This window comes from Pteronotus mesoamericanus, unplaced genomic scaffold, assembly GCF_021234165.1.
Source record: "Pteronotus mesoamericanus isolate MK-2021 breed Mesoamerican mustached bat unplaced genomic scaffold, CSHL_Meso_final contig_90, whole genome shotgun sequence".
NCBI lineage: Eukaryota > Metazoa > Chordata > Mammalia > Chiroptera > Mormoopidae > Pteronotus > Pteronotus mesoamericanus.
In genome coordinates this window covers 44,402,428-44,419,296 of record NW_026555277.1, presented here as the reverse complement: position 1 = coordinate 44,419,296, position 16,869 = coordinate 44,402,428, and the positions used below count along the sequence as shown (strand labels likewise).

At 46.8% G+C, this 16,869-nt stretch overlaps 1 protein-coding gene across 1 annotated transcript in view; it reads left to right on the top strand.

The window, feature by feature from the left end:
* The window catches only part of INSC (INSC spindle orientation adaptor protein), a 113,339-nt gene that overhangs the window by 93,257 nt on the left and 3,213 nt on the right, over positions 1 to 16,869 (top strand). The window contains exons 9-12 of the mRNA XM_054586275.1: positions 417 to 595; positions 8,632 to 8,698; positions 12,726 to 12,881; positions 14,354 to 14,430. Of these exons, the coding sequence (XP_054442250.1) occupies positions 417 to 595; positions 8,632 to 8,698; positions 12,726 to 12,881; positions 14,354 to 14,430 (479 nt within the window). The remainder of the gene's footprint in view (positions 1 to 416; positions 596 to 8,631; positions 8,699 to 12,725; positions 12,882 to 14,353; positions 14,431 to 16,869) is intronic.

The following is a 16,869-nucleotide window of genomic DNA, read 5'->3' as shown; positions in this document are numbered from 1 at the left end:
TGTTTATTTTCTCCCTTACATTTATTATAATTTGTAACTATTTATGTTAATTTTTTAAAAGCTCATTTTTTCCTGCCCACTAGTAGGATGTGAGATCAATAGGGCCAAAGACCTGATCTGTTTGTCCACCATGTCATCCCAAGACACCAGCAGTGCCTGGTACATTGAATTCACTCAGTAAACACTTGTTGGACAAAGGAGTGAATAGGAGTCACACACCAGGATTCAAATCCCAGCTCTGCCACTTATACTGACAGATACATTTCCCTGTTTAGTAACCACGCTCCTCTTCTGTAAAGTGAGTGTTATAACACTTGCCCAGGTTTCCCCCCAGAGCTATTTGTGGGAAGCAAATGAGAAAACTGATGTGAAAGCACTTTTCAGTGAAAGCTATTTCTTTCCTCTTCACCCTCCAGAACTGTGCCAAGAGGCCTCGTCTGGGGAAGTCTTCCTGCTGGCCTCTGCGGCCCTTGCCAACATCACCTTCTTTGACACAATGGCCTGCGAGATGCTCCTGCAGCTGAATGCCATCCGTGTCCTCCTGGAAGCCTGCAGTGACAAGCAGAGAGTGGACACGCCTTATACCCGGGACCAGGTGAGAAGCTCAGGAGGGACCAGGCACAGGGCCTGTTACCAGGAAGACAGAAGCCAGGAGGTCAGGGCTTAGGTCCTGGGGGAGGCAGCATGGCCTGCAGCCCTTGGTCAGCCCTGTTCTCAGTCAGCTGCATTCTGTAGGAAGGTGAGGGAAATGTGGCATGCTTCCTGCCCGTGGAGCATCTCCATGAACCCACTTGCCACCCCTTACCCATCCCAACCACTGCAAGCCCTTCTCTATCTCCATTCACATCTGTCCATCTTAGGAGGCAAGGACGTCATGGGAAGGTCCCTGGACCTACTCCAAAAGTTGTGTCCCACTCTCATTGGTGCCTGTCTGACATTGTGACCTGCAGCAAGTTTTGTCCTTTCTCTGCCTCCATAAAAACAGGGGCTTAGAGTAGCTTCTTGACTTGGGCCTCAAAGCCTCTCTCTGTCTGAATGTTTTTGTATATTTGATCTCCATGGAAAGTTTTATTGGGAAAAAAAAGGATTTTACTGCTGAATGTGCCTAAAAACATCGAATGAGGGGATTTTAAGGAGCTCTGAGCTCTGAGGTTATGGTATTTGGTGCTGTCCCACTCCTGCCGTACTCTGCCTCCCATTGCCCTACCCAGGGGTAGGGTAGTGGATCAGGTGGATTTCAGGTCTCTGTAAATTCTACCAGGCACCTGAGCTCTAAGTTAGTTAGATGTTCTCTTACCCCTAATTCAGCTCATTCTGAATGTCTGAGTCTGAGTCTCCAATCCCTGCCTGTTTTTTTTCAGCCTCATTACCTAGTAAAGCTGCCATAGCTTCACATCCCAGCCCCTACTCAGCAAGCCCCCCAAAGCCTTCCCTGATGGCTGCAGTTCTCTAGAGGGCACACCTCACAATGCAGCGCTGACTTTTCTAATGATATTTATTCTTTCCCAGTTGGTTCACGTTAGTTCCACCTCCCCCTCCCAGGGCATGGCCCATGCTCATACCTTCCCAGGATTTCTTAAGGCCTCTGTCAGGAAGAAGCAGGATGTACTGCATTAGTTTTTTCTTATTCTTAGAATCACTGACCAAAGAAACTCATATTTAGAGCAAATTTTCTAATATATAAGCATTTGCCTATGGGTGTTCTAATCATTCTGTAAGGCTGGTAATGTTTGCTCCATTTTATAGATAAGAGTTTTGAGGCTCCAAAGGATGTCCCCCAAATCAAAGGGTTGGCAAGTTGCTGGCCAACATTTGAATCCTGGCCTGACTTAGACTTTTGTCTCTGACTGTCATCTGCTGTCATCTTTGAAAATGAATGGATATAGTGTCGCTGTGGCGTCAGAGAGACTGAGCATTGTTCCCGGCCATCTAGTCATCGGGCAGGTCACAGCCTCCTGGGTGTTGGTGTCCTCGTCTGTTAATTGAGACATGCATGTCTGCCTTGCAGGGTTATTTTGACGGTGAGTGGGATAATTCATGTAAAGAACCTGACACAATGCTTAGCCCTACAATGTCCTTAATACATGATAAATATTATTTTTTAAAACTTGATGCTCCAAGGAAGAGCATGAAGAGTGAATTATTCAACGTTCTCCACTTGCCCTTCCAAGCCATGCATGATAGGGTTTCTGACTTCCTTTCTGGTCAAACCTCTTACTTCTTAGAGTTCAACAAGCTCCCCATACAAGCAAGGCATGACAGGACAGATAGATGAAGAGTGATGGCTAATGTCCCACTTGGTTTCTGAGGGGGACGTGCCCGATGTCCATTGCAGTCACAGCCTTTGGCTATGGGAAACAGGGCTGCAGGGCCCATGCTGTGTGACATGCCTTGCTCCTTCTTTTTTCTTTTTCAGAGAGACACCTCCAGTTGCTGGGTCTGTCATCTTCCTGACATATTATTAGGTCCCTTCTTCACGTGCCTCTCTGTGGCCAACTCTGGTCATTTCATGTAAGATCCATTAGTAAAACAAAACAAACAGGAATTTTGGGGTCAGATGACCTGGGTTCGAGGCTCCTCTGGCTATGATGATCATATAACTTTAGACATTTCACTCTAAGCCTCACTTTCTCATGTGTGTAGGTGGCTGAATAAAATACACTTCACAAAGTTGAAATAAGAATTAAATAGATGAATGAATAGAACCTCGTGGTACAACTCCTGGCACAAAGAAGCTATTAAATAAATGGAAGCTCATGTCAATGTTATTATTCCCATTGGCCTTTGAATGTGTGGCATGCTGCCCTGAGCAGGGGACCTCTGGAGTAGAGTTTTCTTATCTGTAAAAGGGGTGTGATCTCTTTCAGCTCAGACATTCCCTGTGCCCTATGTGCAGAGACCCTTGTTTCATCATGAGGAGTGACTGGCCCCTCTTGAAACCTCATTGATTCCTAGGAAGGAGGGGGTTTGGGGTGGAGAGGGAATGTGGCCAGGTTCTTTGCAGAGGGCAGCTCTTCCTGAATCTGGACTCAGGAGTTTTTCCTGCCTCACTCCCCAACCATCCGGTCTCCCCAATTCCACCTTCCTCACCTCTCTTCTTCCCCTTCCCCCTGCCCTTCAAGTCTGAGCCAGGCATGGCTCCCACCATCTTCAGGATGGTTCACCTTCTGCCCTGACTCAGAGCAACCACTTAGCTAGTGAGAGTGCTCCCATTAAAGAAACAAATGGCTCTTTCCTGTGGCAGAGGGAGGATTAAGGTGATCAGAGAGCTCTCTGTAATGAAGACAAAGAAGATGAATTAGACTCTGAAGTGCTCACCGCCCTCTGAAACACTTAGGAGATTAAATGCCCGTGAAGTTTCCGGTAATGCATCTGCCAATGACGCCAATGCTGTGTGGAGCCTCTTGGTCTTGGATCTATACTTGGTCCACCTCCATTTGGACATCTCGATGAGAACCTCTCCATCATCTTAGCAAGCTGAGTCCACTTAATTTGTCCAGCAGAAGCCTTGATGACCATGCCTATCCTGTACCCCGCCTTTGGGTGTGGACAGTGGTGAGGGCAGCGTTGTGTCTGTATTCTTCTTCCCCCAGAACTACCTGCTAACAAACTGTCTGTGTGGCCCAAATTTTAATCCCCAGGGGGTAATTTCTAGGGGACTGTTGCCCAGGGAATCCAGCTATAGGTATGACATGGGTGGCGGGAAAGGGGCTGTCTCATGCTGGCTCATCTCTGCCCTGTTTGCCGAGCAGCGACAACCCAGGGTGAAAAAGACCCTGTTATCTCATCTGACCCACCACAGAAGCTTTCCCTGAGCATGACCTTTTGTGGCCTTCAGAGTTAATTGCTGCCATAAATGTGGAGGGTGCTGGTATGCACTTTCCATGAAAACACATCGTCTGCCTAGCATTTTAGAATGTCCAGATTTTGTAGCTTTTCTGAGAGCTCACTGTGAACACCATTATCAGGAGTCCTTTTTATTGGGAGTGCCAGTTCCTAGGGATTATAATTTCAACTCATATTGAAAAAGACCTTTATAGTTTATAAAGTCCTGTCATATACATACATGACATAGTAGAAACAGCACAGGCTTGAGGTTCAGACAGACTTGGGTTCCAATTCTGGCTTTGCTGTTTCCTAGCTGTGTGACCTTAGACAAATCACTTAATCTCTCTGTCACAATTTCCTCATCTGGGTAATGCTAGTAATAATGTTTTCTCCCTCTTTGTGTCATTATTGTGATCAGATGGCATAATGTTCACAAAGCGGTTAGACCTGTGCCCTGCTCATGTCTGGATCTCTGATGAAACCATGAATTGGGATGGGTCTGCGATAGAGAATGCCAGTTTTGGGCCAGGAAGGTGGGGCCAGAGAATGTAGTTAATGAGGTGGTGGATGTAGTATGGTATGAGGCAGTGCGTGGTATGTGTTGTTTCAATCTGTGTGAGGGTATATGCAGGTTGTGTGTGTGTGTGTGTGTGTGTGTGTGTGTGTGTGTGTGTGTGTGTTATTGAGGGGGTGCTAAAGACTATAAGCCGCTTAAAAGAGTGGACATAGTGTATTCAAAGAGACCACACCCTTCTTCTCTCAAACCCCTTCATTATTCAGACTGACATCCTTGTCTTGGTTCTTCCTGCTCCTTGGTAAAGGAAGTGGGGTGGAGGGAAGAAGGCAGGGCAAGGGGAAGCAGTGGGCTTTCCATAGAGGCTGGAAGGGACTTTGCTGGTTGGTCTTGGGGCTGCAGTTGACATGGTTGATACAACTTTTAGAGAGTTAGCACAGTGATAACAGAAATCTAAATATTCTATCTAGCAATTAAAGAATAATTCTACTTACAGTCATATGAACTGTTGGCCTTTTTGTCCTAATTACTGCACAGCATAAAAGCAATAATAATTTTTCATTAACTATATGTCAGCTACCCTGCATTGTAAGTTCTATTAGATAAGAGCACCTGCTTTTTTTGGGCGTCCTGGGTAATCCTCACTTGTTATTTATGTGGTATGGTCTGCAGTGTTAGTTTACACAGAGCACACAAGGCACAGAGACCGAGTCAGTGTGTGATCGCAGGCAGACATCAGTAAGGATGTGAGACAAGCCTGGTTTACACCTTTGGGGTGGGTTGTGGGCAGGTGTCCCCAGAGCACCTGTCCTCGGTCAGCATGAGTAAACCTTTTCCTCTGCATACGTGCTAACATCAAAAGGTTTTGCCAACCTTCTTGTTCCCATGTAGGGCCGTCTCTTCTTGAATTAGTGACATGGAGGTTCCCTTGCTCTTCTGGTTCAGTTTGCTCTTCACCTCAATTTTTATAAGGTGGTCAGTCAGTCTTTGGGATGTGAAAGGGAAAATGATTTCAAAATGTCACTAAAAGTAAGAAGTACAACATTTGTTGGGTTCTCTGCTGGGAAGGGCTCCTCCTGGTCTGGGAGCTTGCCTCCCTTCAGGAATGATCTCACATCAGCAGAACGTGTGGCAACACTGGGTATTGCAATGGTTAGTGCTCCTTGAAACAGTCTTTCAAGGTCTGGGTACTTGCAGGTTGTTTTCTTCAGGCAAATCATACTCATGTTATTTAACAAATGTTCTGGGTGCTTGACAAAACATTAATTAATTTAATGCTCACAATATCCTTATCAATGATCTCATATTGATCTCCTGTGTTAGGCCAAATAACACACCTCACCAAAGACGTCCACATCCTGATCCCCAAATCTGTGAATAAGCTATGTTGCAAGGCCAAAGGAGTTTCATAGATGTGATTAGATAAAGGATCTTGAAATTATCCTGGATTGTCCATGTGGATCCAGTGTAACCACAATGGTTCTTCTAAGAAGGAGGCAGGAGGATCAGAGTCAGAGACTAAGATGTGAGTGAGGAAGCAGAGACCAGCATGATGTGGTACCAAATGCCAAAGAATGCAAACATCCTGTAGAAACTAGAAAAGACAAGACATGGACTCTCTGCTAGAGGCCCCAGAGGAAGGCAGCTCAGTTAAACCCTTGATTTCCCCTGCCTTAGACCATTTAGGTCTCCTGACCTCCAGAACTGCAAGATAAAATTGTGTAGTTTTAAGCCACTGAGTTTGTGGTAGTTTGTTAGAGCAGCAATAGAAATCTAATATGCCTTCATTAAACATGGCACAGAAGGTGAAGTAACACAGGCACGATCACATGGAAAATGAATGATAGAGCCAAGGTTTGGAACTAGGTTGACCCATGTGCTTAGCTACTATGCTACCTTGCTTCTCACTGAGGGCTGCCCCAGAGGCTGGCATCCTCTCTATTCACCAAATAACTGCCGAGGGAACAGTGCCTTTTCACTCAGGAGGAATGGGAGTTAATTGAAAATCATCAGATGGGATCGAATGAACCTGGGCCAGGGAGGACCGCCTTCCTGGCTCCTGCACTCTGTCCCCTGATGGGCACTGCTGTCTGGCATCTGAGATAAACCAGTTGTCCCTAAAATCCCAGCCCTGGGCTTGACTGGGAGGAGAAACTTTGATCTCCCTTCCCCTCTACACCACGGTGCATGTAAGGATGTTTCAAAATAGGGGCCTCGGAGCAAGGGCCTAATTGGCATTTATTCAAATTGTGCTTAATTGAATACTTCATCTGTACCTCAGAAAACCACATGGGGTACAGGCTCTGTAAAGAGGAAGCAATTTTCATTAACAGGATCTAAATTAGCCTGACACAAAGACCTACCTGTGTCTGTGACACAGCTAATAATTGCCATGTAATGAACCTGATGCTGCAGACAAAGGTTTCTTTTTCTTTTTAAAATTTTATTCTTCCTCCCCCTCCCCCTCCCTTCCTCCCTCATTTCCTCCTTTCCTGCCTCACTCCCTTCCCTTTTGAATCCCTACGTCAAGCACCCAACAAGGGCCTCTATTCAGAGAGGCCAGGCTGGTGGCGGCTGGAGTGCAGCGGCCGCTGTGTGGTGGGAGCAGAGGCCATGCTCCCTGCCCCTGCTGACAGCTCAGATAAAGCCAATGGGACTGTCATCTGTCATGGACTTGGCCTTGGGTCTCCTTCCTCAGACTGCACTCTGTGCCTCTTGGGGAACCTTTCATTTTTTAACTACATCTTCAACTCATTTTTCCTCTAACTCCTTCCACTCAGCCCACAAACACTCATGATCTTAAAAGGGTAGGGCTTTCAAGAATGAACCCTCCTTTAGTCCCCTTGTCTTTCTAATATGCAAACAGAAGCTCGTCACTCCCTTTCTAACGCATCTGGTAGGGCAGGCTTGCCTTTGTGACTGAGCTTCTGAGGGAGTCTCCTGTCTCTCCCCAGCAGCCTGTCCTGGTCATGCTCACCCAGCCAGCCCCCTGCCCAGATCTGAGCTGGAAGGGGCTGACCCACGCTGATGCCACAGCAGCCTGGAATGCATATCCCTTTTAGTGTCTGTTTAGTGAGGAAATGGGAAGGTAGATATCCTATTAACATGATGAACTTTTTCTGTTGAAAAGAGATGTGTCACATGCATGTTATCCAGAGTAATATGCCAATATTGAACCAATTAAAATCTAGCTAATACCCTTTCTTGGTAAATGTCTTGTTGCTATCCAGTGATAATCCAGTTTCAGAATTTAAAGGGCCTAAACTGTCACCAGGAGACTGCCAGCTGCCACCTCGGAGGTGGGGTATGGCCTCCAGTTATACTGGAGAAACTTTGCAACAGAGATAGGCCTGCACCAATGAGAAGTGTTGTTTTATTTTATTACTTATTATAATAAGTATTAAATTGTCTGAGAGTATTGTCTGTTTCCATGGATTTTCTTTTTGCTGTTTATGTCAGGAGCAGTGTCCTGGGTGGTGTCTGAGTTAAGAGTTGCTAGGTTTTCAATATTTTCCAGTAGTATTTTGGCACCCTGTACAGTTTGGGGGTTTGTCGTGGGTCCATGGTGGTTCATTTCTTAATCCAGTTTTGTGCTGTGAGCTCTCTCTGCAACCTTGACTAGGCCAGGGGTTTACAGCCCACGAGGCTGTAACCATGGCTCACTGTCCACCTGGTGTCAGCCTCCCTGTAGGATAGGCAGGGTCCCCCAGCAATGACCAACCAGCAAGGCTTGCAGGCCTTGTAAAGGGCAGCTGAGTATGAACTTCCTCATCAGATTCCATATAATACCTGATACTTAGGATGTAATGATGCCCTTCTATCCCATTCATGTTCTCTAACTTTACCTTCATCTCCATTAATTTCCAGGTGAAAATAGGTGGGTTCAGTTTCAGGGCAAAAAGCTAGGCCAGAGGGAACCCAATCCAGGGCAGAGGCTAACCAGGAACCTGCCAGTTCCATCTGCATTTCAGGGCCTGGGACCAGAAGGACCCTGCAGAAAGATGATGGGAGCCCCGTCTTCACTCAGGTGACACTGCCCTCTCCAGTGGAGTCCTGGGTTCCCTCCCAGGGCCATGTGCCAATGAATGGGCATCAAGTCACTGGAGAAACACATCTGGGTGGCAGGAGCCCATGAGGGTAAAAGAAAATACTCTGGAAGGATGGGCCAGGTGCGTAGGGGGGAATCACAGGCTAAAGGAAAGCTTTGTAGTCCCTGGCTCCCTGTCTGTATAGAGCCCCTTTTGGCTCAAGTGTGCCCTTTTGCTTAGTTTCTTAATTCTCTTTTCCAGATTGTGACCATATTGGCAAACATGTCTGTCCTAGAGCAGTGTGCCTCTGACATCATTCAGGAGAATGGTATGTATTTTTCGTGGTGTGCAAGTTGTATGGGTAATGTGTCTATACAAGAACCATGTGCCTTTGTGTTTGCGTGAAGGCCTATGTGGAGGCAAATAAATTTGTACACATGGGCTCCACAGTTGCCTGAGTGTGTATGTGGGTGCTTATGTGTGCAGCTGGACCAACATGTAAATGTTTGCTTGCCTTCACGGAGCTCCACTTCTAGCAGGAGACAGTGGACAGGAGATAGAGAAGGTCAGATGGTGGCAGTGCCACCCAGAAGGGGACAAGGTAGACCCAAGGTGGGAGGGCAGCTGTCGCTCTTTTCACTAAGGTGGGGAGGGAAGACAGAGATTTCTTCATTATGATCCAAAAAATAAAAAGCTGTTCCTACAAGAGGGTGCATTCTAGTTTTAAATCATTCCTGTCCTCTTGGACTTGCCTCAGTAGAAAGCGGAAGAGCCCAAGGAGTGTGGGGGCAGGTCTGGGCGAGCCGGGTCATTCGGCCCCTCACCTGAAAGCACCTCTTTGGTACTTTCTTCCCTGCTTCCACCTTGTGCTGAGGGTGGCAACTGCGTCCACAGGAAGCGAGCCAGGTTTCGTTGGCCCGAAGCTGATCTAAGCAGTCTGTGCTGGAGGCCAGGCCAGCCCCCGAGCAGCTGGGAGCAGAGTGGAGAGGGCTTCCTGTGACAGGGAAATAAGGGAGCAATTAGCAACCGGTTGGAAAGCAGACGCTAATGAGGGCGCGGGGGCTGGGAGCCCGGGCCAGTTGCCTCTGCTCTTGTCAAACCCCCTTTTCCTGGGTTGCCCTGCTGTTTTAACATACACAGTCCCCATCCCCCACTGCTCTATTGCTAATTGAAAGACATCATTTTGTGTTAATTCTATGTGATGAGCTAATAAGAAAAGCTTTCCCGAGCCAGCTGAGGCTAGGGGTCTGAAGGGTGTCATTTGTGGCCTGTTCTTTCAGCACTTAGAGCCTTAAGTTCATGTACCAGGCAGGAGTGGGTCACCAGGGGCCCGTGAGTCTGAGATTGGAATATCTGGCATCTGCAGAGGGTTCTATGGTTTATAGAGTGCTCTGAATGAACTCAGTCAATAATTATTGAGACCTACTGTGTGCCTGGCATTGTGCTAAACAAGTGAGCACAGAGCATATCACACATAGAAGGAGAGGCCAACTAGACAAAAGTGATAATGCGACAAAAGTGTGACATGCACAATAAAATAATGCAGGAGAGGGAGAGTGGCATCGCAGCTGACACTGAAAACTGGAAGCAGACTGACTGGCTCTACTATTTACTAGCTGTAGGGCCTCTGTGTTTCCATCTACAAAATGGGAACAATACTAATACCTCACAGGGATGAAGTGAGCGTTAATAACAAGCATGTCAGAAGTGTATCTGGCCCAGAATGAGCACTGTGCTAAGTATGCCTGTTCTCTCAGGAAACAGACGCTGTCTCACATGGTTCGGCTGAAGGGAGTTTGGTGAAGACTCTTTACAAAAGTGGGACTCACCTGTGCAACGATGACATGCACAGCAGGCCTCCTGGGCTGGACAGGGCAAGCCCTGCTCTACAGCCCGGACTTTGAGAGGCAGTCCTCTTACCAGGATGCATGAGACTCTGATGTGCCTTGCCCTACACTCTGGTGACTTAGTCTCTGTCCTGCCCCAAATCGTGTATGATGTTGGTGATAGGGGGCTGGATGAATGGGGCCACAGGAAGTCAGAGACTGTGGTCACTGGTCACCCTTACACTGGGAGGCAGGCCATGGCAGCCCAAGCTCTGGCTTCCCAATCCATTGGCATCAATATCCCCCTTTCAGCTAGTTTTGCTTCTCCTCGTGGGGCTGGGGCTGAGCTGGAGAGACTTTTTGATGTCGGGGGCTGGTCTCTGAAGCTGTAACTCCCCACAGCTCCCAGGCAATGTTTCCGGCACTGACCCTGGCCCAAACTTAGGAAACACATTCTGGATTTTTCTAGGCAGCCCCAATTTTCATAGCATTTTACTCTTTTGTAGATAAGGCTTACTTATACCATGTATTTTTAAAGAAAACTTTGTTTTTATACATCTATAGGGCTTTTCACATGACATTTGAGAGTCATTCAACAAACATTTGAGCTGAGCACTATCCTGGATACTTTATACATATGCATGCAGGAAAGGGATAGAACTCTTTGCCCTGTGGAGCTGATGTGCTAGTATATGAGAAACTATGCCAGGGGCACAGCTGGGCCTGGGAAAATGGCTTCTTGATGAAAACTTTAACCAGGGAGAGTTAATACAATTTCTTAAGCTCGTGGTACTTTCCAAAATTGTCAACTTGGTGCCCCCAGTTCATGTACACACAGGCCATAACATTCATATCACAGGACATTAACAGTCACAACCTTGTCTTAGGGACATGTGGGCACAGGGAGCCTGAAGACCGCGTTCTATTCAGCGGCCAGGGAGATGGTTTGGGAAAGAAGCACCTTTCCTGAGGTTAGAGTATGTGGTGGCAAAGTTAATCAGGGCTAAGAAAGGCAGGATCTTTAGAGTCCCTTCTGCCCATAGGAGGAAGAAATGGGGTACTTATAAAGCTCGTCAGAGAGATAAATGATCCCTCCCCAGGGCTGAATAGTCTTAGGGTTCATAACTAAGTAGCTCACAGCCCCTGCGCATGGGGATGTAGGATAGTTAAAAATTGAATCTGGTGCAAGTAAGATTCACAGGCGCCCATGGCTGAGGCACTGGACCGGAACTGACTCCTGTGGGAGCTTGGGAAATCACTTCTTCACCCCAGACCTCAGGTGCCCGTCTGAGATGGAGGAGAGGGAGGGTTTGGATTAGTAGAACTCTAAGGAGCCTTCCAGCTCCGTGGTCTAAGTCAGAGGCTGCAAACTTAGATGCCTACAGGACCCAGAGAGGTAATATGAATGGATGATGTGGGCTCAGCAGGCACTGGATCAATCTCTTTTAAAAGAGGAAGCTTATAGTAAGCTTCAACCAATTGCTGTCATGAAGTAGTGTGGGCCCATTGATGTCAGATGAGGCAGTAATTTTTTAGAAGGTGGAAATCTCCCAATTTTTGTATTATAAAAAATTTAATACATATTTTAGACACTGTGTGGAGCAACAAAACAAAGCAAAATACATCTGTGGGCCATGTCTGGTTTAAGTTCCAAAACTGCAAGTGCTGTTGGGCACAGGAAAGGGGAGTGAGGGCTAGTGCAGTACATCCCATAGAAGATGGAATTTTACTACTACCTGCAGTGGGAACTGTTAGATGGGGAGTGACAGGGAAAACGACATTTCCTGCAGAAAGAATTAGGTGGGCAAAGGCACAAGGTGGCAGTGCATGCAGGTGTGTGTTTGTAGGGCAATCAGAAGACAGATCTGATTTCAGGGGAGGGTGGGAAAGCTGCTCAGACAACCAAATTCAGGCCTAGATCTCTCAATCCAACTGCTCTAGCTTCCCCCAGTGTTTAAATCACTTTTAAAATATTTTGACCTATTGCTCAGTCAGCCTCGGTTTGGGGTACCTCCCACTGATCCATCACCGCTGGACCTGACTCGGGATGCGGCCAGCATCAGAGGTGAGGAGGTGGTGAAGAGCCATATTATCTGAGTTCTGATACCCGCTCCCCAACTCCTAACTGCGTGACCCTGGAAAAGATACTCCACTTCTCTCTGGACCTCCAAGTGAATTATACTAGTACTCAGTTCATGAGGCTTTGGAAGGTGTTAGGCGATTCTGTACTTACTGGGCATTTAGCACAGTGCCAGGCATGTAGTAAGAAAGCTCATTAATAGCATTAATAAGGTAAAATGAGATGTGCTCCAGATGTCCTTTCCAAGTATGGTGATATGGTACATGCATTTAGAGACACCGCAGGGCAGAAGGAGGAGAGGTGGCCTTGTCTAAATTCCTTCATGTGTGTGAGAACTCTAACTCATTCTAACAGCCTTTGCTCGAGCCTTGCAGCTATCCATCCAGCTGGCCCCAAAGGGAAAGCTCCTCACTGGAATGGGTGCCAACTATTCATTATCTCTTGTCCAGGGGTCCAGCTTATCATGGGCATGTTGTCCGAGAAGCCAAGGTCTGGGACCCCAGCTGAGGTGGCGGCCTGCGAGCGTGTCCAGCAGAAGGCTGCGGTGACCCTGGCCCGTCTCAGCCGAGACCCAGAGGTGGCACGGGAGGCCGTGCGGCTGAGCTGTGAGTGATGCTGGCTGTGGCAGGAGTGGAGGGGGTGGGGGCTTGGAGATGGGAGCAGCCCTGATTTCATGAGAACAACAGAGAAGTCAGAGCAAGGACTGGCTGGGGTGAGCCCCATTCCTTGGGTGCTGGGAAGTGCTGGGATAGAGGCCCAGGGTGCAGTCCCTAGCCTAGCTTGTAATCTGGGGCTGAAGCAAGAGAGAGGAAGGGCCTAGAGAGGTCATAGGTGGCCAGAACAATGACTCAGTTGCAGAATCCCTGTTAATTAGGACTCCATTCTTTCAGTCACTTATTATTTCCTCATTCATTCACTTGTTCAGTTATTTACTTATTCATTTACTCATTTGTTCATTCACTAATTAATTTATCCTTTCACTTATTTATTCATTAGCACACTTATTACTTTATTTATTCATCATTAACTCATTTATTAATTCACTCATTAAATCACTCATTCATTCAGTTAGTCGCTTATTTACCCAACAAATGTTTTCAGATACCCACTGTACGCCAGGCTCTGTTCTGAGTGCTAAGCATATAACATTGACTATAACATTGTCCAGAACACAGGGACTTACAGACCTAATACAGTGGCAGGTATGAAAAGAAACATTTACATTTGAATGTCATAGAGCAACGCTCAAACCATGTCCAGTAGCCCACAATTATCTGCGTGGGTAAAAGTATATTTTAGCACAGAGATGAGTCTCCTGCTGTGGTTTGAAGAGTTACTCTGGTGTGAAGGCTGAGAAAGGGCGCTGCTCCAGGCACAGGCCTGATAATAGGCCTGGCAAGGTCGCCTATCCTCCCGGTACAACAAGGATGGCAAGAGGTGACCCTGGGGCAGCAGAGGATTCCAGCTCCGACTTTTTGGACGATAAATATGCAGAATGTGTCTGCACACCTTTTATCCCTATCTTAAAATAAGCATTTTTGTTTTGTTTTTTTTAAGTTTGAAGAAAGTCAATTTGCATTGAAAAGCAAAGTCATTTATTTAACTTTTCTTCTGTAAAGTCCTATGCAACATTAATTTACTCTGTAGTTTTCTGTAGTTTGAGCTACAATATATTTTGTGACTGATAAGCAATTGGTGGTAAAAAAAAGGAGGTACTAACAGTTCCACTGATGAAGATGTAAACAGTAAAGCTGGCTCTGGTAAAAATGGGAGCGCCTCCACGGAGGGATTGCTCTTTCAGAGTGAGCTGCACTACCTCCACTGCAGTCTTAACTAAGTTCAGCCCTGGCCAGTATCCTGGCCCTGACCCGTGAATCAGGTTTCCATCACAGGCTCCCCCAGGTGGGCTCACTCTCCTTCCCTGGTCCATTGGTGGGCTGACAGGGGCCCTGGGAGCCACTGGCTTCCTCAGGTCCCACACAGAGAGCTGAGTCAGAGAGAGTCGAGCACCCCTGGGTCAGGCCTGGTCAGATTGGTCCCCATCCAGGGCCTGAGATTCTCCACGTGTCTCATGCAGGTATGTCCCGCCTCATTGAGCTCTGCCGGTCACCCTCTGAGAGGAACAGCAGCGATGCTGTGCTCGTGGCCTGCCTGGTGAGTTCTCAGTCTTCCCCCATCTTTCTCCCTCGTTAGGAGTGCTGGCTATGCCATGGCTGGCTTGGTAAGCCATGAAACTTCTTTGGGCTTCAACTTTTCTCTTTAAAATGGTGATAAGAATAATACTGGTTCACGTAATTCATAAAATTGTGAAGAAAATTATGTGAGGTCATATATTTGAAAAGTTGGGGGCTGGAGAACCACCAGCATTTGAGGTTCTAGGGAACCTTCAGTGATCAAGATGGGAGCGGCTGGCAGAATGCTGGATGGTGTCAGTGACATCCTGGGGCTTGCCACACGTGGGAGCTAGGGCATGAACCTTTCCTGCCTGTCCAGACCGGACATAGTGAGAAAGCCTCCCTTCCTCCTTGGAAGGAAGCTTTGCAGCTTCCTTCCCTCCTTTGTGGAATAGGACTGGAACAATAGGACAGGACAGAGAGTATTACTCAGCCCGTCCCAAAATCTTTACCCAAAACCAACTACATGCATCCTGGGAGGTCCCCACCCAACGTCCCCTTGATGCCTGGGTCACTGATTAATTCATCCAGTTGCACCCAATGGGGGATGCATGCTTTGTCTCTGTATTCCTCCTTGCTGGGCTGTAATGAATCCCAGAGCAGAACAGCTTCCAGTTGGAAGCATGGAGGAGCAGGGAAGCCATTGGATATACAGGTTGTTTAACTTCTGGAGCCTTGATTGGTCCTCAGTGAATGCAAGGGAGAAGTGATGGATTTAGGGATCCTTCAGGCTGTGTCACAGTAAAGCCCCCTTCTCACCCATCTTGTTTTGATAGAGCTCACGTCATTTCTGGGAGCTCCTGATGGGCATTGTGTGTTAGAAACAGTAAGGCATTACAGTCAGACACACCTGTCTGAGTTTTGCCATCAATGAGCTATGTGACATTGGGTAGGTCACTACATGCTATAAATTTTATTCAATAAATATTTACTAAGTAATTCTATGTATCATGCACTCTTGTAAGCTATGAGGATACAGGTGTGAAAAAATAAGACAAACATCTCTTTTCTCATGGGGCTTTTATTCTGGTACATGCAGAATGATCTTAACCCTTTTTGTGCTTTTTGTGATCTGGTGAAGCTTATGAACCTCTTCTCAGAATAATGTTTTAAACACATACAATAAAATATACAGAACTAAAAAAAAAAGAAACCAATTATTTTAAAATAATTACAGGGTATTTAAGCATGTGATATGTTAATATATATACATTTTAATTAATGAATTAAATAAGATCTGGCAGCAGGTCTAATTTGCCAGCCTGACTAGTGATGAGTGCTAATGGCATTTGAAGCTATCTGCAACTGTCATGAGATATGAAAGGTTCTGGGATTTCTACTGGTGAACAAGTCACAGGGACTGCTGAGATTTCATGGTTTGCCACTGCATTCACAACTGAAGGAAAGGCTAAGCTTCAGCTGGAGGTTAGTGAATGTAAAAACATAATTTTTTCATCCAAGTTCACAGAGCTTCTTAATTCTGTCTGATCTACTGAGTCAAGTAGGGAGAGAGTAATACTTGGCAAACTCATAATAATTGGCCCAATTACCATTACCTTGACAACTTGGGCAGCTGGCAACTGCTTGACACTGAGTAGGCCCTGAGAGAATGCTGGGAAACTCAGCTCCATTCAGATATGTGGGCCGGTTACAATTTCTTTTTCATTTTCATTATTAGTTTGAAGAAGAGCACACAGAAAGACGTGGCCACTATCTTCAATCTCTTAAAGGGCTTTCCAGGGGAAAATGGATTTAATTTCTCCCGTGGCAAGTTGCTGTATGCTAGAGAGCCCTCCCCTCCCTAATTTACCCTCTACCTGGATGCTGGGCTCATTTTCCTCATGACAGTTTACAACCATGACACTTCCATGACCAACCCTTGCATGGTCCCCACTTTCTACAGCCTACTGTCCATGTGGTCCAGCCCTGCACAGCTGGGCTCCAACATACTATTGGCATCTGAAGGCCTCCCACTGCCTCCAGGCCCCATCCTTCTGGCTTGGCCAGAGTGCGGTGAGCCACCCTTGGCCCTCGTTCCAAGCAGGTACTCTTTCTGTAGCTCTGCCAGCAACTCCTTTAAGACCTACATCAAAATCTCTCTCCTCCCTGCAGCCTCCTGGGAGTTCTCCATGCTCGAAGGCAGGAAGCACCCGGTATGCCCCTGGGCCTATCTGCTCGGATTTTGTTTTCCACAGTAGGAGACAGGTTGTGTTATCTTGTGTTCTAGGTATTATAAAGGGAGGCTCTTGGAATTCAAACTCAGGCCTGACTGATCCTTCAGGTCTTGACTTTTGACCAAACCATCTTGTTTCGAGCCATGCTTTCTGCCCCCGAGTCTAAGGGCCCTAGTCTTGTTACCTTGGCACATGAGAGGATTTGAATTTTGCCCCTGGTAGCCTGGGACCTTCTTAAATTCGTT